Below are 22,629 nucleotides of genomic sequence, written 5' to 3' on the forward strand. Positions count from 1 at the left end.
ACAAAATTTCGCTCTCTCTATAATATGAAGTATCTAATATATCTCTTTTCAATTGTAAAATATTCAGATCTCTCCATATATCTCATTCACTCACCCGAAGTTCTTTATTTTATAGAAAAATATGCATGAAACTCATAAACGCACACTATTACCAATACGTATGAACACACACATAAGCATACACTGACGTACTCACACAAACACATATTGAGATATATCCTCCACTTACCGGTGGCAGTCGAATCCGCCCCGCCGCCCCTTGCCTTCGCCCTCTGCGTTCTTCGGATCATCCATCTCTCCAGTGTATCCAGCTCAACCTCCTCCATCAAGTACTTCTCGAGGAATTCGGGGTGGGAGCGCAGGAATGCCGTCACGGCCTCCGCGCTCGGCTCTGTCGAGAAATTGGGGGAAGACGAAGAAACGTGTTACGTGCCATCCGAGGAAGAGTACATACACACATTCCCGAGAAATCAATCGCCGAGACTCGTCTTGACGACTGATGTGTCTTATGACAGAAGATAAACCGAACATCCATATCTAAGGTGAAAATGACCAGCGCCACGATTTTTTTTAACTCTTTCATTTCTCAAATGAATTTAAAAAAATTCTTGATTGGGTTCATTCTATGGAATAATATCAAAGTAATTGAAAAAAGTCGCCATATATAGTAGTTTCCCAATTTATAGTAATTCCCAATAAGCCGGGCAGGAAACCTGGCTTAGTCCATAAAGGGATTAACAAAATTTTGCGTGTAAGGAATGATTTCATAAGAAATATTTAGCTGGATATGCATTATATATCTATGGAAGTTAGATATTTATGGAATTATTTAATAGTCTAGGAAAAAATATTTCCCAGTGCTCCTTGCTAGACAATAGGAATTGGAGGGGTGTTTCACAGATCAGATACATTTACCTTTTTTGAGAGTACACAAGACTTCACATTAGATGGTGTCCGGCCTTGCGATTGAAAGAATATTCATGAAATCGCAACCCGTAATGAGTGAAACTCGCCATAAGGGATAAACAAGAGTCGCAGCGTTTAATTCTCCCATGAGATGTGCCGAGGAGAATTTACGGTCAGTGCGCCGATTTATGCCCAAACTAACGATAAGAGAAACGATTCTTTCTGGTGTGCTTGAACGCATCACGTCGAGGGGCTTTCTTAACGCCCTGTAGCTATGCCCTGACTCTTTCGAACCACTAGATGTCGGGGGAGAATCCCGCGGTGCCAGACGGAAATTCTCACTCTAGAATCAAAATGACGGTTGACGTGGCAGGACGGGTAATAACGGACAAGAAATATTTCAACTATTAATTCACAAAACTATGCAGTTTTGTGAATTAATTTTTTTCATCAACGTCGATTTTTAACTGTCACATTAAAAACTCACCCACCCGTTTAAATGCTTGTACCAAGTCAAACTTAATTACAGTTGGCTGAAATACTCCAATCATAAAAAGTTATTATGAGAGAGAGGATCAAGATCAAAAGATTTTTAAAGAACTAGTAAAAACGACTGGGCAAAGGTTTTTTTAAAAAGATTTTACGGAAAAATTAGGTAAATATTTGGGCTTTAAAGAGTCACTAAAAATTTTCTGACTGAATAAAGAAAGTGGCTGAAATTTTGGCTATAACTTCATATTGCTAATGTTGATATGGAGATAAAATATAGTTGCATTTGTAAGGCATTGCATTTACCAAGTTTTCCCGCAGCAACTTCAAAAACTTGATCCACATGTTCATTTAGTCTTTGGGGGGCAAAGTGGTCAAGAACTTGGCTGACTTGCTCACCAGAACTCTTAAAAATCATAATTATTTCAGGTTAGTTAGTATTTAACCAAGCTTATTACAAAGACTATCAATTTTTATTTACGAGTGAATTTTACAGCTATTTGTGGGTTATTATACTGTGTGCATTAATTTAAAAATTAAGTACGAGATCACAATATTCTAAGAAGAAAACACTGAAATGAAGTATATTCTACTGTACGACCTAATTACTTTCTCATACCACTTTGTACAGGAATAGAGAATATTTGGAGTGCATTTTGGCACATATGAGATCCTCATAAAATATTTCGGACAAACGATTTTGGGGCATAGTGATTGATTCTTTTAGACCCTGCGTGCCGATTGAGAGCGAAATTGGAGCCTAATTTTTGCATGGGAAATTCAATAAACCCTTTGGACTTATTTTTGGAAATACATTTTCGATCGCATATTTCCTGAAGATGGGTATCTAATATGAATAGAGCCCTAGGAATACGAAAATTAAATTTAATTGACTAGGACTAGGCTACTATAAAAATGAACTAGTTTTGGATAATCGGTATTCCTGTACAGGAGGAGGAGGGGAGTAATATTATTGGCTTAGTGGCTCCCATAAATGGAAAAGTAGGGATGCATTTTTTTAAACTTCATTGCTGCACTCTCATGAAATTTAATTACATGTGAAATCGGTTGAAGAATATTAAAATGCTGGTCCAAAATGCCACCTTGATTACAAGCTTCGTGAGTAAAACAGAACATTCAGTAAGAGCTGAATTTGAGGTAAAATTGATATTGAGCTGAATTTGAGGTAAAAAGAATAAACCCATGAAAAAATTTGAAAAGTCACTTGTCTTTGGAAATACGTTTTTGAAAATTATTAAACATTTTCGGAAATACATTTTTCAAAATTGCCAAAACGTTCTAAATATACCTTGCACGAGTTTCTTTCAGTAAATAACATCCTATGGAGACCTTATCAATAAATCTATAAGCCATTTATGCAAGCACTCTTTCATCAATGAAATGCTTCTGAAAATTATAAGCTGAGTTGGGAGTTAGTATTCATACATTTTAGCATTATGTATTATAAAGTCTACCCGCTACACCCCAGGCTTTGTGACTTTTCGGGTACCAGGTCTTCCTGGGAAACCATAACCGGCACAGGGAAAGGATGCCCCCCTACCCTGATGTGTGAATATCACACGCCGTATAGGGCTTAGTACTGGGTGAACTCTGCCATCACCTACCAAACCGACCTTCGGGTTGATTACTGTGTTTATAGTTTATTATAAAGTCCGGTTCAGCAAAGGAAGAGACACGAGTGATATCATAGAATTAATAAGGTCACAAATTGAGAGGGGTTTAGAATGCAATCAGGATATATTCGTTTGTTTATTAGATTTTGAAAAGGCGTTCGATAAACAAATTGGGTATAGTTAATTCAGATATTACCGAATATGGGAATAGATTGGAGGCGTAGTCAGCTTATCTGTAACCTGTAAATTCATCAGACTGCTTAGGTGCGAGTGGTGGATGAAGAGTCCGGTTGGACAAATTTTTGGATAGGCGAGGATGCCCGTTATACGTGCTTTTTATGTTAAAAGGTGGAGGGATGAAAAAAAAGCATGGGAAGAACTGAATATAGGAATTCAGGTCTGTTAGGAGTTCATAAAATCAACTAGGTTTGCGGATGAGCAAGCTTCATTTAGAAGAATTGCTTATGTCGAAGACTAGTTAGTTATGTACGGCTTGGAAACGTGGTAGTTGAAGCAAGACGACTGGTGTAGAATAGAGGCTTTTGCAATGTGGTTGTGGAGAAGGATGGGAAAGCTGAAATGGACAGAATAGGAAAATAAATGAGAAAGTACTGATGATGAAGGAGAGAAGATTGTTGGGGAAAACCCAAAGGTAGCACGAAAGATGGACGAAGAGCATTTTGATTGGAAATGTAATGTTGAAAACTGCGATAGAGGTGAGAACGTTAGGAAAGCAAGGGCGGAGTACAAGGCATGTTGGACGGAATGAAGGGAGGAAGAAAGAATGCGGAAGTGAAGAACGGTTTATTGTAGTAACGGATGTCAGGTCATGCTTTGTTAGGAGAGGCCAAGAAATTTCTCGCTGTTTAATCTCTGTTCGTACAAAACCTACGTTATTGATGGAGTACTAAATAAACATATTTGAAGCATGAAAAAGCACTACCATTAACAGGTGATAATGAGGTGATTAAACAATTTTAAACATTCAGTATTAAGCAAATGTAGAATAACGGTCTTAACTTTGAAAAGGTTTGGAAATTCCCCATTGTGGATAGTCAAACAAAATATTACATTAGTTTAAAAAATATGAGTAATTATTTTAGCCATTTTACTTTGCGTTTCAGATATGAATTCATCTTTCCTGAACCATACAATAAAAATTATAATTCTCATTGAATACCTAGAAAGGTTGAAAGATTGATAAAATGTTCCAATTTCGAAGATGTACGAGGGTCATCAGGAAAGTAGTACCCGTTCGTGAAATAAAGACACAAAAGTAAATATTAACAAACATAAAAAATTTTATTTGAAAGAGGATACTTTAAACTACTTCTCAACATAATCTCCAAGCAAATTAAGGCATTTGTCATAACGTGTGACAAGTTTCTGTATTCCTGCTGCATAGTCCTTCGCCGCCAGCTCATTGAGATACGCGAGGGACCCATCTTGCACAAATTTTTGCATAATGCAGATGGTGTTTAACAATTTCATGAACAATTGTTCGAGAAACATTGGGAAAATGCTCACAGATGTCATCAATTGTGACGCGCCGATCGTTCCTCACGAATTCGTCAACTGAGCTCACCAGTTGGTCTGTAATGACAGACGGTCTCCCCGAACGCTCATCGTCGTGTGTGTTCCCCCTCCCCATGTTGAAGTTGCGACACCACCGCCGAACAGACGACTCGTCCATTACATTGTCTCCATACACCTCCTTTAATTGGCGATGAATATCACATGGGCGAACGTTTCTTGCATTGAGGAATTTAATCACTGCCCTCACTTCACAACTGGCGGCGTTCTCAATTTTTTTAAACATTGTAAACAATCACAGAAACAACACAGGCAATGCTAGCGTCACGCAACTTGGCTCAGAGAAGGCAGACAAGCCACTGAAGCTATCTGACCTCGTCCAGCGGCTACTCGCGTCGTCAGCACTTCATGCGGCACGAACGGGTACTACTTTCCGGATGACCCTCGTATTTCAATATGAAAATTATATTGAGTTCAACATTTTTTCAAAATAATTCAAAAATCCTAAAAATTGGGTCCCTATTATATGTAACCATTTATTTAACTGTAATGATAAATGAGAAATAATTCAATGTTCGTGTGTGCCAGTTCTAACAAGAGAATTCTATTTATATTTTATGATTCAAGGGCGATTTTTAAAATTTCCAACCTTTTCCACTTCTTTCCCCTACCCAAATTTTTCTAGTATTAAACACATTTTGTCCACAATAAGGACAGAAAAAGTTTTCTGGTGCTTTGTTATGTGATAATTTAAATAAACTCAAAAATAATTTAATCTGCCACTGAGGAAAATGGCAAATTGATTAGCAATATAATAATGGCAAAACTGTTTGTCACCTCTCGCTATATTTTGTAATCCCTTTGGAATTAAAATCAGTATAAAGTGGGTCAGAAATTCTCTATGCCCAAAAATCACATCATTCATCCGTCGAGATGCGCAATGAAAACAAAGTTATATCGATTGGCCGAATTATTCATAAAAATTAGCAGAATGCTTCCACTAGTAATTCCAGAAAACTATGACTTTGAGTAATAATAGAATAATGCAAAAGATATAAAAAGTCACTCAGATAAAACCTTGCGATCGATTGAGGGGCTTTCATATACCGCAGATTTATCTATTAGTTCGATTTACTTTCTTCGTCAAACAGGAGCATTGGAGTAACGAAGAAACTTCAACCGGGAAGACGGTTACCACCTGACGAACGCCTGGAAGAGAGTGTTCCAGAAACCAACCAATCACAACGCAGCAGCGAGAGAGCGAGGGCTATATAAGCGCAGCCAAAATGATATCGGCACTTCGACCTGAAGACGCCTGGTGGAATCCAGGCGAAACTGTCGTCAACCATGACAACCAACGCGGCGGGAACCCGGAAAATGGAGACATCCACGAACAATAAGGAACGTGTTGAAATGTCTCTGTCTACCCTAGGTTATTATTGTAAGGGACATTATAATGTCCAAATTTTCAGATTAATGTGTATTTTGTTTTATATATAGTTTGCTTGGGTAAAACCAATAAAATAAATATATATCATTAAAAATAAAGAGGTTTCTCTGATAACAAATTTACGTACTGCAATAGAAAAATGGCCATAGTATCCCGAAATGTATTTCCAATTGAAGCTTGTTTAACGGGTATGAATTACAGTGGTTTTAGAACTTTTATCCCTTTTCCCATTCCATTAAATACGTTAAGATATTTCTGTTTATAGTTTTTCATATCGTAACTTAGTCATACAAACAGTATGTAAACTTTAAACTTTCAGCGATGGTCAAATATATTTTTAAATAGTTAAAAATTTGTGTGAATAAAGAGTGTGGAATCTCTTTAATGTAGACCATCGCAAGTATTCCCCAAATGCTGAGAATTTCTTAAAATGAAGTTAATTTTGTTTTCATAGATTTTAGAGAATAGAACAGTAAGAATAAATTAATTACGCAATGGTTTCATTAGCCGGTTATGTAATTGAGATTTCACATTAATTGGAAGAGGACGTCCAAAGGTGTGACCATAGTGCCGGGAGTTTGGAAAATACTTTTGGATGAGTGCCTGAAGATGAAGCCAAGACTTTGAAACGTGAGATTTATTCCTTTTATATTAGAGAAACTTAACAACTCGAGAAGATATAATGTTCACTTAATGCATCATGCTGTTCCATCACGTCTAATTGGATGCGGTTGTCTGAATGAATTCACGAAGCATTTGATTAAAAACTCTCATTTTTAGGCATGAGTATGAGAAAGGAATAAATATTTGCAAGTTATTACATACATGCGGGACTAGGTTGAGAACAGCCTGTAAACAGAAGTGATTCGGGGATGAAATTACTCGTTCCACTCACGCACAGTTTTTTAAGCTAACAAGAAAACTGGATGCTGTAGGAATATCCGAGATATATAGCGAAATTCTTCTATACAGGGAAAAAAAGATCAAAATAAATTTTATTTAAACTCTTTTCGAAATCAGAGAAGAACAAAATTCACGATAGTGAAAAAAAAGCGAAAATAAACCATTGGTAGCCTTTCAAGTACTTTCCCGTTTGAAGTTTAAAAATTAAAATCCTCTGCTCTGAATTATAAAATAATAATAAATAACAATAAATAATAATAATTTAATAAAAATAGTAATAAATAATAAAACATCCTCTTTACCAGTGTTCATATGTTTAATGGTTCAAAAGATTTATTCAGCTGCTTTATTAAATTTGTTTTCATTACGCACCTCCCTGGGAATTTACCGCCCAAATGCTAAAATTAAAATGAACCCCCTCAACAAAACATACCACCCAATGCGAATATTTATTTCACACATCATCCTCCTCATAATCCCGCCGGGACCAAACGGAGAGATAAAAAAAACACGGCGGAGTGAAGAAGAACACATTTCCGGAGAAAAATAGAAATGAAAGGAAAAAGAAAAGATTGTAGGAAGAGAGGAATATCTAAGAATAGAGGGTTCTTCTCGATGGAACCAACGCCTCGGAAAAAAATTCGGCAAATGAGTTTTCGCTTTTGTGGAGGTCGTCGAAAACCGAATTCCACCCAACGCTAGGAGCAAAGTTGCATGGAAGTGAGCTGGAGGCGGCTTATTCTGTCAGAAGGAAAAATGGCTGGATCGGGAGGAAGTTTTTTTTTTCAAAGATTTGGGAAATGAGCAATCGAAGGTGGGTATTAAATTCGTTCACTGGGCATTGTGGTCGAGCAAGCCCTCCCGGCATTTTCCCGGTCGGGCGCACTGGGATCGGTGAAGAACAATGTAAACGAGTAACTTATCACACCGCCGCCAAAAATATGAGGTTCTTCTACCAAACTATTGTGGTATGATGTATCTCAGAATGTGTTGGAGAGTCTACAGTGATCATGAAATATCGTTTACTGTGGCAGAGGTCTCCCCGAGTAACTTCTCCCCTCCCTATCCCGATTCCTTGCCCCTAGGGGAAGGACCCTTCGAGTCCTACGGCTCTGACAGAATCTCCAATTAAGGATTATTGTTTCTTCTGCACCTTCAATACGTACATGGGGTTCGGATGTCCATTGAAATATAGTACGATAGTTCCATGCTCAATTCCTAGTTCTGGCTAATTTCAGTGGTAAAATAAATGGTTTGGGGAATCAGCAAAATGTTTCGCGATTAAAATGGACAGAATTTCGATATTAATTCACAATTAATGTTACCATAACTTCGAAAATGTACCATTAAGTTGTAGAGGTGTCTAAATAAAAAAAAGTAAACGTCCATTTTAAAGAAAGGTTAGCTTTGTCAATAGGTAGTCTTTTGAAAGATGACATTTTAACTAGCTTTGAGGAGCGAATGAGAGAATTATTTTGAACTCATTACTTTATTTATAGTAGCGTTCGGTCAGTTTCATAAATGCAATCATTTTCTTCTTGTGATTTTGACCCCTCGAATATATCAAAATTTCAACACTAAAAAGGAAAATGAATAAATCTTTGAATGACACATGGACACATGCTCATTTTCTTAGAGTGTTAGAGGCAAAGGAATGAACACGACAATGAATATGCAGGCCTGATTTTGGAACTGATGACTTTTAGTAACCCAGGATGTACTTCAAAGCCAACGGCATTGTTTAAAATAGTTTAAAATGTCTTTCAAAAATTATTAGTTTTCTTCAAAATTGATAGAATTCTGTTCAAATTAACGTCTTGGATACCTCGTCTATAATCGTTAGAACAAGATTTCTTTGTGGATGATTTGTGACAAATTTATCGAAAGAATAAATACAAAAATTAATTTTACTGCTTATACATGCTAATATTACTTAATTAATATTCAATTATGCTCTTATATTACGAGAAAACATGCTCCACAAGTTGGCACTCTGTATCGCAGAGAATGAAGTCTTACATAGGTATTTCATAATTAATGTAGTTCTGTTGATTATTACAGAAACTGGCATTGCATATAAACGTTCTAAACTATCACAAAAGATTGAGTAACTTTAAGAGGCGGGGTTAAAAAAGTACGTAAAAAGGCTACTCCCAAGTATTGGGCGACTGAAAACTCAGGAGGAAAAAGTTAATGGTAAGAAACAAGTCGGAAGCAAAACTCATGGGACGATAAACCAGGTGCGCCGGGGCAAAGGGTCGTGAGCCACTACAGGAATCAATTCAAAGACGGCCGTCGAAAATCAGAGAGTTGGGCAATTTCCGGCCGGAGAATGAAAAGGAAAGTGAGTCGGGGTAAGAATTCAGCACGCCCAAGCGGAAAACTAAAATAGGGACAGAGGGAAAGAACGAAGCGGAGACCAAAGGCCTGAGAGAAAGCAATTAAGGAGGCGGTAAGGTATGATTTATCGGTCCATTAGACCCATTAATAGCAATGGGAAGCTCCCCTCTACTTGACCTTGTACAAATAGTTTCCGGCCTCTGTGGCAGCGGGGTAATGTCCTCGCCTGCCAACCCAGAGTTCCCGGATTCGAGACCCGTCTGAGTGGGTTTATCCTCCACCTAGGGCTTGGATGCTTGTATTTGTCTTCCATGTAATATACAGGGGTTAGGTGGAAGAAGGGACTCTGAAATCTCAATCTCACCCCAATAAAGTCGTTAAAGAATTAATTAAATAAATAGTTGAAAATGATAACACTTGTGGCGACGACAAAAATCCAGCCTGACATTGCTGTGAGAGTGTAAAAAAGCAAAGGAAATCCATGTTGGCCAGCATGGAACCCCTGACCCGGTGGAAGATACGAGAAAACTTCTTGCAGTTACGTCGGGAAAGCACCAGATCTTACCAACCAAAGGAAATTTAGAGAACAGAGATTTAGTATTGGCACAATTTGAAAAAAAAACTAAACTGGACGGAATATCGCCAGCGGTACTCGCTCGCATGTCATCGTAGGTATATTTGGAAAATTATGAATATGGATAAAACTCGCAAAAACACATATTGTGCTGCTCACTCACTTGCGAAATTAAATTTAAAGACGCGTGCCAACGCCGTGGCGTCCTCTCCAGGTGTGAGTACATCTCGAATTGGAATCGGGTCTTTATTTCATTATTTGTGGATACTCATCTGATGAAAATTTCATCATGTTAAAACGTAAATTGCTTTGCAAATAATTAATAGGGCTCTTCCATCTGTTCATTAAGGCTACGCTATGAAACTCCACCGAGTCACGTCAAACAGGATTTAATTCATGCATCCTGAGCGTTAAAATGAGACGAAAACTGTATATGATTAAAATTTAAGATACAAGTCCACCAGGATGTGGTCTCAAGAAAAAACAAACCATGCCCAAACGAAATCCGTATTCAATCGTACACAAAAGTGTTCATTTTGCGAAGCTCCAGTTAGACTAGTGCAGCCTTTAGTTTTAGAAAACTTTTTGTGATCCTCATTTAATTGGATCTGCTAGGGAGAAAGTGTAGCTAAACTTGATTTTGGATTATAATAAAAGTTGTAAGCTAGGTAAAATGATTGAGCGACGAAAAACTCACTGAAAGAAGAATGCAGAGATGAATCATAACTATCATAACATTATAACGATGAATCACTACTATAACGACGCTATTTGAAGTAAGAAGCATTTACCCTTCTTAAACAAGAAATTAAATTCAACCTATTTCTGGAATTCGGTACCAGAGAGTGTAAACCTTGAACTGAAAGTGATGAGAGTGGTAGGCCATTTTGAAAACCATAAGCTCTTATTCAAATTTCCAAAACCGTCTCCGATGAGAGACACTCGACTAGTTGGTAACCTACTCCAAATCTACGCATTACTCTACAAAACGATCACATAGAGTGTACGGGACGTATGTGTTCCCATTGGGATAACACATCCAGCAGGGTTACATGTCAAACAGTAGTTTCTCACAACTGACTCTGGCTACCATAAATTCTCACTCGAGGTTCCTTCACAGCGACGAGTTTATGCGGCCATGAATTGTGAACGCGAAGAGTTTGCGTCGCAATAAATTGAGAGCGTACTGGGTTTGCGTCGCGACGAATTGGGGCTGCGACGAATCGGCAGTGCACTCTAGTGCATGAACTTTATATTACTACTGCTCCAATTGATAAACCACTGCCTAAGAATCCGAATCTAATCAATTAGGGCCATCAATGCACTAATTTCATGTTCAAAATACCCTCCGCCAGTTTTCAATCGAAACGATATGGCAATAACAAAACAGTGGATGAAATATCAGACATACCATAAACAAATATAATTGAAATTAATTAAAACCTTGGACGACGCGATATTGAATTGAGAATCGGGATTTTATCGGCACCTAAGATTTTCTAGCATTTCTGGCAATTGTAACTGGTGTATATCAATAATTCAAAGCGCAATTATTGCAATATCTTGGAAATAAATTTTTGAGAAAATTAAACCTTATGGTTCACGTAGTTGTACGAATCAAGAAAAATGTTCTTTCTACATTTTTTAACTACTGCCACCTAAAATTATAGTGGATAGGCAAAAAAGGGACACCTTAAAATTTGACCTCGATCAATACAATAGCTATCAAGGATAATCTGAAAGTAGACTTCACAACAACAAATCAACATCAAAACAGGTCAACAAATTCTAGAATACATAACGGACTCAAAATGCGATGATATTTTAAAAAATAAAAGCGCCCGTGCATTGAGCTTCCTCACAATTATTAATAAACTATTTTCACTTCCTCTTTATATGTACCGGTAATTTTTCAAAACTATGTGCCGGTAAAAAATATTAAAATCAGTATGATTATGAAGTTAACTTCGAGGAGATGGCTGTGCAAACGGGGACCGAGTACTAAATGGTGAGCCCCGATGATGTCCATGGCCACTACGAGCTAAACCCAAGCTGTAAGTAATTTCATGATATTCAAAACTTTTTGGGAAAGTGTGGTCGACTTAAAGAAAGAAACTGAGCCCCTAAATCTGAATGCACGCAATTAAGATTGCGTTGGGCCAAATACCAAGTAATATTTATCCTTAACTTTGGAAGTAACATTCGAGTCGATGAATGCGATTTGAACGTGAAAAAAGAAGAGATATTTCATTATGGACGATTTTTTTCTTCCGTTCATTAATAATGTTCAATCTTCAGCGGATTTGAAATAAATGACGACACTGGGACTGTTTTTATTTATTGCATTACAAGGTTGAAGGTATTTGGTCCATGATTTCCAATATTAATAGCAAAAAAATGAGGCATCACTTTTTTGGAAAAGTGAGGAACGAGGAACTATATTATAGAAGATTAGAAGAGGAAAGAACCATATGAGAACTCTATGGCAAAGAAATAGATAGATTGGACACACCTTGACTATCAGAGGGTGAGGGAATTAACATAATGTACACTGAACAGACGAGAATGGAGAACTGCAGTAAACCAATCTTAGGAGTGAAATACTGATGATGACGACAACTAATTAAAAGCCCATTTTTTAGTGTTATCGAGTAGAAGATGCAAAGGGTCATGAAGCAATTACACATTTTGAAGCACCTTGACTTTTTCTCATAGGTGATGGCTTGCCTAGACAAAAAGGTAATTCCATTGTGAAGGATTTCAGGATTTAAATACTATTTGTTTCAATACAACAATTTCAGAGCGTAAAAATCATTCGCCTTGACTGGGACTCGAACCCAGATCCCTCAATATCCGGTCGAGTGCTTTAGCCACTTAAGCTACCGAGGCGTCCTCTTAAACTCTGAAATTTGGGGCTTTTAAAGGAACAAGATGTTGTGACGAAATACCGTACATACAATGTCACAGGCATTGTTTAGTAATAGTTCACGCGTTGTTGCTCGTGAACTTTTGCTGAACCAGAAATTTTTACCATAGATTTAAATTCAATTTTGCAATGAAAATCAGCGAAACATAAAGACTGTCATTTTGTTTTCTCAAGCAAGTAATTGATAATTGAACCTTTGCTAATAAATAAAGAATAGTGAGAACTTTCAAGTACTAGCAAGATAGACCTCAATCAAACAAATATTTTATAAATTGAACTTGCAATATCATATAAATTTTATTAAATAAGCTATGCATCGATATATTATTACACTGGTAATTTATAGAATTAAATAGGTGGGGGTCACCGTACTAGGATCTTCGGTGAATATTTTTAGAAAAAGTTCCACTAAAAAAAATTAAAAATTATATCTCTTTTGATTTGACCCATGAAGGACAACTGCGCTATTATTGCATTAAAAGACCGAATAGAATAGTGCCTTGAAGAAGAAGAACATATTACGTAGCGAAAAAAATCAATCAAGTCAGTCCAGTTATCTAAAAAATACATTATGCTCATCATTGTTGTACTAACAGGCCTGGAAATGAACGAAGAGCAGTTATGATGTGCGCGTAATCAGTTTTAACGACCCGAACTATATACGTACAAAACAACGTGATATGAAAAGAGAAATTGGGAAACGTTCACACGCAAGAATAAGAAAGTACGCTCGAAGGCACTCAAATATTGATCCTAGCGGCTAATCCATATAAATAGTAGTTGTATCCCGGCGATGTTGAATATTTTTCAGAGGTATCTCGATCCCTACTTGAGGTATTTTGTGGAGGGCACTTTGAGTGAGTACGCCGTCCGTCGGATGGGACGTTAAACTGCGGACCCCTTGGCGCCTTTCGTAAAGAGTAGGCTAATGCCGACGTCGGGTTTCTCTCCACTCTTCATTCTTTCCTGTCCATCCCCTATGGCGCAAATGACCTCAGCTGTCGGTCGCCTCCCCTAAAAACTACTACTACTAATAGTAGTCGAAATGTACCGAAACAAATTTTCTGTTGGGATAAAGTACAGGTTTGTAGGTTGAAATAAAATATCATAGGAAAACTTTTGCCATCCCTGTACAACAAATGCCTCTAATATAACATACATTTTGTTTAATCAATTGCTATTAATATCCAGGGTATAACGCTTGGGAGAATAATATAGGACCCAATGAGACCAGTTTTTATAATTGCCTTTATTGGCAAGCTAGAATAGGAAATGAAATATCTCAAGTATGTTTTTCGGCGGAAATAACAGGAATACCAACCGAGAAACTAATTACGAGTTAGAAAACCGATTAAACCACAAAATTCCCGGCGCTTCCAGCATTCCTCATAAATGGTTCCCTTCTGAATCCAATAAAGCGGAGGTTCTCTTATGCAAGCCTGTCTGAATGAACTTATGACAATTGCAAAATACCGAGTATTGTCAATGGAATACGAGACAATACCGTCGGCCAAATTCCTGGAGCCATTCTGAGATATATTTCGACAGTCGCTTAGCAGAAATTATCGTTTCCAAAGTGACCCCAAGAGCTATGTCGATTTTTACTATTCTCAGATATCTTTTGTCGACCATCGTCGCCGAAAAGTGTCGACCATTGTCTCCCACCCGGGCGGGCCATAAGATAATTTGTTGACCCAAATTTCCCGACATATTCCGGCATGGTTAAGACTGTTTCCAAGATAAATAACATTTTTCGTTTGTTTATCGCGCAGAATATGTTTTTGATCGTGCTTTCGAAGAAGCCGATTAATTTGGACGTTTCCCGGACACGTTGACAACATGACACGAAAAATTCCGGATATACGCCTGGTGATTTCACCGTGTTTTTCACTTTGAAATCATTAAATATTATATACACACACACTGTTGCATAATATATAAATTGTTTTTCTGTTGAACGAATTGTCCTCCTAAGATTTTCGTCTTGACATATCCACAGCCATCTTCTTAATACATGATTACCATTCTAAATATTTAAACATACCGGAAAGATTATTTTAACAGGCAACAAGGGCTTGTTCTCATTAATAGCGTAATATCAAATTATTTTCCAAACCGTTACATTGCACTTTCCATCCGAAGAAAATATTAATGCGATAGCTAAGCTTGTCAAGGATACTTGTGAAGAGTGAAGTGAGAAAAAACATTATAACTAACAGAAAGCCATTGTATGCCTTTAAAAAATAGCTGATACCGTCGTCACACAAAACTCTTCCATTCTACAAGCTATTTACATGAATATATGGCACTGTCATGAAAGTGCTAACTAAGCTTTCTAACGACTAAATATGGCAGATTTTCGCGGAAAATTCAAACAGTTTTATAGTAAATGATCACGGCTACTATTAGTACGGATGTGAATAATAAAACATAAATATTCAGAGAAAATCTGCCGCTACCCTTGCAGTTAAATATCAAAATATATATAAGGGCACGTCGTAATGGTTTAGATATGTCACAGATAAAAACCTTAATTTAAACGAGTACTTCTTTCACCATAGCCATGATATGGCTTTGTTAATCGAAATTGGGGGGAATCATTTCTAATATCAATAGTTCATTGTTATTAGAACTTTTCTACCTGAAAGGACAGAATATGGCGAAATTAAATGTAGTATGAATGATCACCAATTTTTTATAACTTTCGAAGTATCTTACACGAAATTATTGCTGTTTCTCAATGTTTCTTATGTTCTTTTCAAATACATTTATTTACGACGCAAATTAAGTTTTTAAATTTATTATAATGCGTTGTCTTATCCACGGAGATGCCTAATGCAAATAAACACGTAAATGCAGTTTCTTCTATATCTGCCGTCACGATGTAAGTAGTTTGAAACCAAGCTTACCATAGGCTGATTAATCAAAATGTTGTCCTAAATGGAAATGGTGAAACGGTGTCTCGTTGAAGAGAAATAGTTTTTCTCAAACTTTATAATGTTACAGGAAAAAATGTTCATACACCATTCAGCTCTATCTGGGTGCACACATTTCCGGTACTGTACGCGGACAGAGGCTGGAGATCTATTTCGGACTATTTCTATCAGAAGATTCCATGGCAACGCATTGAGACGTTGGACTATTATTTTCAAGACGAATCTGGCCTCGGAAGCTGCCATCAACTTCGCTTCCATTGTATCATTCAATTGAATTCAACAGTAGATGGCGCGAGGATGGATGCGAAAAGTATGCTAAAGTAGAGGGTGAGGATGGAAAGAGCTGGAGTTGAGAGGCTTCCAGGAAAAAGAAGGAAAAAAGAGATTGATGGTCGAGCTAGGGTGACGGACAGCATGAGTGAACGTGAGAGTGGAAAGCAGAGAAAGATTATTTGATGAATTATTTCGTCTGCTTGATTAATAAAGCATCGCATTGAAAACAATCCAATACAGTAAATGAGAACAAAATCTGAAAGATGGCACTACGTTGGCAGTGATGAAAAGTGCGAGAAAAAATTAGCACAAACTTCGCAATGTACGTTGGGAATTTTCACGTGAAAGATATGCTGGCGTGCAAATCAGTGAGATTTAGAAAAAAATAATAAAACTGAACATATGACGGAAAGTTCATTACGTGACAGAACCAGGAGATGAAGATCTCCTCATAAAAAGTCCCGAATAAAGAAAAAATATCTCTGAAACACACAATGACTGCGCAATATCAACAACATAGTTGAATAATGACACTGTAACGTAACATAAACAAGCATCATAAGTAACCACACCGAAACGCAGGAAAAAATATTCTTACATCCAAAGAACTTGAAACAGGAAAATATGAATCTCGCCAACTCATTTCAGTCGCCCTCGAAAGAGGCTAAAAATAATAAAAAAAATTAACTAGTGTATCACAGTTTCGCGGTGTATTAATAGCTAATACCTCAGAAACTACCAATACCATTGCGGTAAGAATAGAAACCCAGGGCATACAGCACGAAAAGCATTGTGCGAGTGCATATATATATATATATATATATATATATATATATATATATATATATATATATATATGTATATATAGAATAGAAACCCAGGGCATACAGCACGAAAAGCATTGTGCGAGTGCATATATATATATATATATATATATATATATACATATATATATATATATATATATATATATATATATATATATATATGTATATATATATATATATATATATATACATATATATATATATATATATATATATATATATATATATATATATATATATGTATATATATATACACACACAAACATATATATTTATATACATATGACCGGGTCATTTATACACACACACATGCACATATTTTCCGACGCCCGAAATCTTATTCTGGAGAATTTATCGACCTAGGGATTGGCATCAAACGAGCCTCCCCGTCCCACCTTTTATCTTCGCTCTTTCCTCGTCCCGCGAGAAGGACGGACGATAGTTTAAAAAAAAAGGCGATGGAGCGAGATGAGGGGGAGTTGGTGAGGGGAAGAAAGGGTTTCTCATTACTCTTCGGGGCAGGCGGCGGGGGCGAAAAGAAATAGAGGGAGAGGGGAAGTGAGAAAGAATGAGGGAGAGGGGAAGAGTCGGGAGAAGGGGATAGCGGGGAGAGGCGAAGGAATAGGAGGCTAATAGAGATTTCGATGAAATCATTCTCTCGGGAGGGGATCGCAGGGGGAGCAATGGTTTTGGGAGCAAAGGGGGAGGGAACCATAAAGGGTCCGTGACGCACTTAGGAGACAAAGGAGGGGATGGGGAGGGCGTGGGGGTCAGTGGGTGGATGGGTCGGGGGTGTGGAGCGAATGTGACCGTGGTGCGCGCATGTGTTTGGGGAGTTTGGCTCATCGGCTAGCGACGGACGGGAGGGTGGAATGCGAGGGAGATCAGTCCGTCCGCCAGAATGCTGGTGTCTTATCTGTTTGGATTCGAATTCGAAACCCGACGATGGCTGATACCATTTCGTTGGCATTCTGATCAATATTATCCAAAGAAACAAATTACTCAAATTGCAATAATTGTTTCACTAGGCTACAATATTTACACTGAGCAAATAATGTCCTCCAGAAAATATACGTTAACTCTCTTTAGAGCGTTATTATATGCATAATATGCAAAGATCGACTTATTTTATAAGATGATTAAACTTTACTAAGTCCAAAGATAACTTCAGTGAACTCGTCACTTGGGACCCGTTATCAAAGCTCAAGGTCCTTGAAATTTGCGCTTAAGTACCCTCCAAATGGTAATAAATGTCACCTCACTTTGTCTACTTTATGCAGTATGCAAATTTCGCAATTTTATGCGAGTTTTATCTCGTATTAATTGCAAACTATTTTCAGAGTGTTTGCATAGTGTCTCGTAACTTTTAGAAACCTATTTAGCACGGGTGGCCTCAGTATTTGTACCTCTGTATTAAATTCATAAAGATTTATGGTTTGCGAATATCTTATATTAGCATCAGCATCAGCAAATAGCTCACCTGTTTGTATCGCTCCATCGCGATATCTATATGAGTACTGCGTGAAGTACACCACTCATCTATAGGATGGGACGTTTGACTGATTCTTGTTGATGCCTCTTTAACCCTGGCACCGGGTTTCCGAATCCCAAAGAAAACCTCACTAGGCCAAACTACTCGCTCATTCATAATGGTGAAAATGATCCCAGCTGTCGCTCCCTTCCTCTATTAACTCCTGTTAGGGTGTAAGGGGAGAAATAAAGAACGGCGAGGGTTTTTTTGAAAGGACGTGGAACGAAGACGGAAGGGTTGACAATTAAGCGTGGGGGAGAGGGATTTCGAGGGCGGAAGGGAAACGGGAAGGGGGGGGAGCGTAAGGGGGCGAGTGGGGGAGAGGAAGAGTAGCGGTGGGCGGCAGCGGACGATGGGGACTGTGCTTATGACGTCGCTCGGCGATCCACACTCCCCCCCCTCAACCGCTTGCTCCCCTCACTCGTCTCCGTCGAAGGGCGAGGCCTATTCCAAGAAAGAGGAAGAGAGGGCGACAGACAGGAAGAAAATAAGACGAGCGGCGGGCAAAACGAAAGTACCGTTCCGGCAGGCAGCGACTAATACCCGGTGATCGATAGCGGGGGAGAGCAAACATCGACGAAAACGGTCGAAAAATAACCCCTTTATCCAACCGAGGAAAAAAAAGGACACAGCCACCTTGGAGTCTTATGGAGGTTCGCAAGGATAAATTATAATTTGCTTTATTTCCACTCCTTCATTGATTAACGCGAATATTATTATAAGTGGGACAGAGATGTCCTCGAGGACTGCCCATTAACAAGCAAAAAAAATCGTTTTTCTCGAGGAAAAGGTCTTCAGTCGAAAGTCAGGGACTCTTTGATTGGAAAAAAAATTAAGCAAGAACGAAAATTTTCCCAGTGTGTAAACAATGAATAAGAAATCATTCAAAACAAAACGCTGATGTTTTAAGTCTATGACTTCCGTTTTCTATATTCACATATTCCATAATGTCTTACCGGTTTCGAGGAATTCGGACATACGCTAGTGACAAGTTGGTTTACAAATGAGTGGAAACGAACAAATCAAATAAATGAGTGGGAAAACAATTCCTGGCATGTAAAATATGTCGAGATGATTATCCATTTATCAATGTTATCATGCATGTGTATTATCGGTCTCACATTATGTATCAAGTGCCGTGTTCCTCCATATTACATAGTTCTTTGGTCTATGACTCAACACTCAATCGCAACTTATTCCTGATTCGTCAATTTAATTCAAGCTCTTAATTTAACCGTGCAAAAAATGTTTTTATGGCATTCGGTTCACTTTCACCATAGAATCAGTGCTAGTGCTAACAAAAGCAGTCTTTTTATAATCTGACTAGTTAACTATCCACTCGGACTAGAATAACTTGGCCGTTTCTAGAATATGATTGGAAACTTTGGCCAAAACAATGAGGAAAAAATTGTGTTTTAGTGATTTTACAAGTAAAAGCTTATGAGTTATTTAGCTAGGTATTTCCTTAGTGAATGAAAGTGCGCGTGCGCGTTGGCCTGAGTGAGCGTGTGCGCGTACGCCTGTCCAGCAGGCAGGGGAACCGATTGGATAGAGAAGAGTGCCATCTACGATTTTCCATTTTTTTATTGTTGATCACAATGCAATAATCCAATTTTGAGCATAATGTGAAATTTTTATTTTACATATTGTATTTTAATCAACCTCTAAACGGTGTGCATGGATTGAAACTGTATATGATATTCTCAGCAGCGTATCTTCATTCTATACTGGGAGTGTCCCGAGGAGCTTTGGGGTTATGGTTTCTTTTAAATTTTTACGCTGCGATGTTTACTATCTCTCCTCATTCAGACGGTTGCCGCTAAACCTTTAGCGGGAATTCCAACAATATTCTGTTTAAGTTGTCTTCATTTTCCCTAAGTATCAAGGTTTATTTATTTATGCGTCAGGTGTATCCTCTTTCTCCCTAGCTTTTCCCACAAACCTCATTTCTTTGCTTAGACTTTCCTTATTTTATTGTTCCCTATCTTCACTGTCATTTAATTTGAGCATGTGTGTATGTGTACGTGTATTCTTAATTTATATATGTATATATATATATGTATGTATGGGTGTATATATGCGTAATTATGTATGTATTTATGTATGCGTATGCCTGCATGTATGTTTATGTGTAGGTATGTGTATGCATATATGTATGTATGTGTGCGTATGTGTATGTATGTGTGTGTATGTGTATGTATGTGTGTGTGTGTGTGTGTATATATATATATATATATATATATATATATACTTTTTTCTTTTCGATGTGCAAATCTGTGCTAAATGAATTTATGTCTGTCTATATGTATTTATGTGTACATATGAATGTAACTATAAGTTTAATGCCTAACACAATATGTATACGACGATGGGTTAAATGGAAGAAGGGACCATTTGGTCTCAATTTCGCCTAAATAAAGACCTCTATCTATCTATCTATCTATCTATCCCGTTGAATATGAAATTCGTCCACTCACCCATTACCAGGGAAAAAATACAATTAAATGATACAAACATATTGAAATAATAACTTTGAAGGAACTTCATAACAACTTACGAGCTCATTTAAGAAGGGATATCAATAGTATAGTCAAAAATTCTGAATTGGATCGTATCCAGTTAGAATGGTGATATAAATACAAAGATGGTGGTCCATTTATTAAAAGGAAGGGATCTCCGCATTTGAAGAGGATGACTGTAGCATAATAGAGATGATTGATGTGGGGCAACGAAAGATACCAAACTTAATTCCCATTTTTATCTTTACGCGTAAATTAGGGGTTTCACGCATTCGAGTATAAAACCATAAGCTCCGCATGAAAGTACAACACCATCCTAATGGACTGCTATTTAGATGAGAGAAAAAAATTCAAAACGGATTTGCAGGGATTTGGTAAATGTTTATTTCTCTTTTTTTTTAAGAAAGACAAAGAACCATTTCCAAGGTTTTCGGCTCATTCAAGTTAAGAATAATCGTGCCGAAAACATTCCTCCACAAGTTACACAAATTGTTTTTACCTCCTGCTTAATAAATGAAGTGGAAACATTGCGTCACTTAACTCTGCTTTCGGGAATTGGGGCCCGAAATATTTTACGACCCGTGCCCGGGGCCGATGCCTTATAAGACTACTCGCAGAATGTTCATCAATTTGAAGCAGCCACCGGAGTGCCTTTGCACATCCAAAAAATACCTCGGGAGGCACCGGAATTGAGGTGATACCTCACACCTGCGAGGAGGTGTTGGCGCGAGAAACGGAGGGGAGGTTGTGGCGATGGAAAAACAGGTGAGCAGAGGCGGAATGGGAAGCACGGAAAAGTGACTTAGTAATTGATTTCCTCCACGTCAGTCAACGCATGCGGCGGAAAATAAACGGCACTGGGTCTCCTACCGCGTGGGAAGAGAAAGAGAGAGAAAGGAAGAGGAAGAGTTTTGCCCGAGAGAGGGTGTATTTGTACATAGATTATGCAAGAGGGAACTTTTGTGTTTTGCGAGAGGGTGGCGGAGAATGAGGGTGTGGGTTGGTCGGTGATTGCTTGGCGGGTGTGGAATTGTTGGGGTGGGTTGGTATGGGTCAGGAAATGGACGCGTTAGAGTGGAAGGGGGCATGAAAGAGGAAAAATTCTTGGTTGGGAAAGGCGAGGAGGCGTAAAATTCGCTGCGAGGCGACGCCGGATGCGTATGAATGACTTTTTTTTTTAGGCATTCGGTTCGCCCTAGTATTCCAATTCTTCTTGGGTAAACGCACTCCTCTCGACTGTATCATTCAATTCACCTACTGATCGCGTATTATCGAAAGCGAGCGTTGATACTGTTTCGCTTTTTAACTTTCTTCATTTGCATCGTAGAGGGAAAACACGGTCTTTGGAGATAAAATGAACCACGGGAATACAACTGGAAAAGTGCGCTCCACGGTGCCCAGAACGGGGGTTTTCGCTATCTTTCCGACACTTTTTAGGCTCGTGCACCCACACGATATGACTTATTAGGGAAAATATCTGATAAACGATTAGCTTAGGCTTTATGTAACATGTTATATTTTTAACTTTTTATCGTAGGGTAATTGGCAAGAAAGACTTTGAAAAATAAATAAAAAATTGGGGGAGAACTTCTGTTGCCGTTAAATCATTAACATTGGCGATAAAATTTTACAGTTTCATGGTCATATCCATATGGTCATATGGATCCCTCCTTTTACTCTTTTTAGATTTATATTGTTATCGTAATCGATCACTGATTTTATCAGAACTGATCTGAGTCACAATCAACTAGGTGAGCAAAGTTTTGACGGAAAGTATTTCGCCTGCAT

The 22,629-nt window shown here is 37.9% G+C and overlaps 1 protein-coding gene across 5 annotated transcripts in view; it reads right to left on the reverse strand.

Annotated features, from left to right (window-relative positions):
• Window positions 1-22,629, reverse strand: part of LOC139691945 (probable 3',5'-cyclic phosphodiesterase pde-5) — a 177,562-nt gene that overhangs the window by 37,393 nt on the left and 117,540 nt on the right. For 4 of the 5 annotated variants that reach the window (XM_071589903.1, XM_071589902.1, XM_071589901.1 and 1 more), the window contains exon 3: window positions 230-391. In XM_071589903.1, coding sequence (XP_071446004.1) covers window positions 230-391 — 162 coding nt within the window. Of the gene's footprint in view, window positions 1-229; window positions 392-18,271; window positions 18,361-22,629 lie in introns of those variants that run through there. The other variant, XM_071589904.1, reaches the window with a different exon arrangement.

This window comes from Hetaerina americana, unplaced genomic scaffold (assembly GCF_022747635.1).
Source record: "Hetaerina americana unplaced genomic scaffold, ioHetAmer1.1.p SCAF_4, whole genome shotgun sequence".
Taxonomy (NCBI): domain Eukaryota; kingdom Metazoa; phylum Arthropoda; class Insecta; order Odonata; family Calopterygidae; genus Hetaerina; species Hetaerina americana.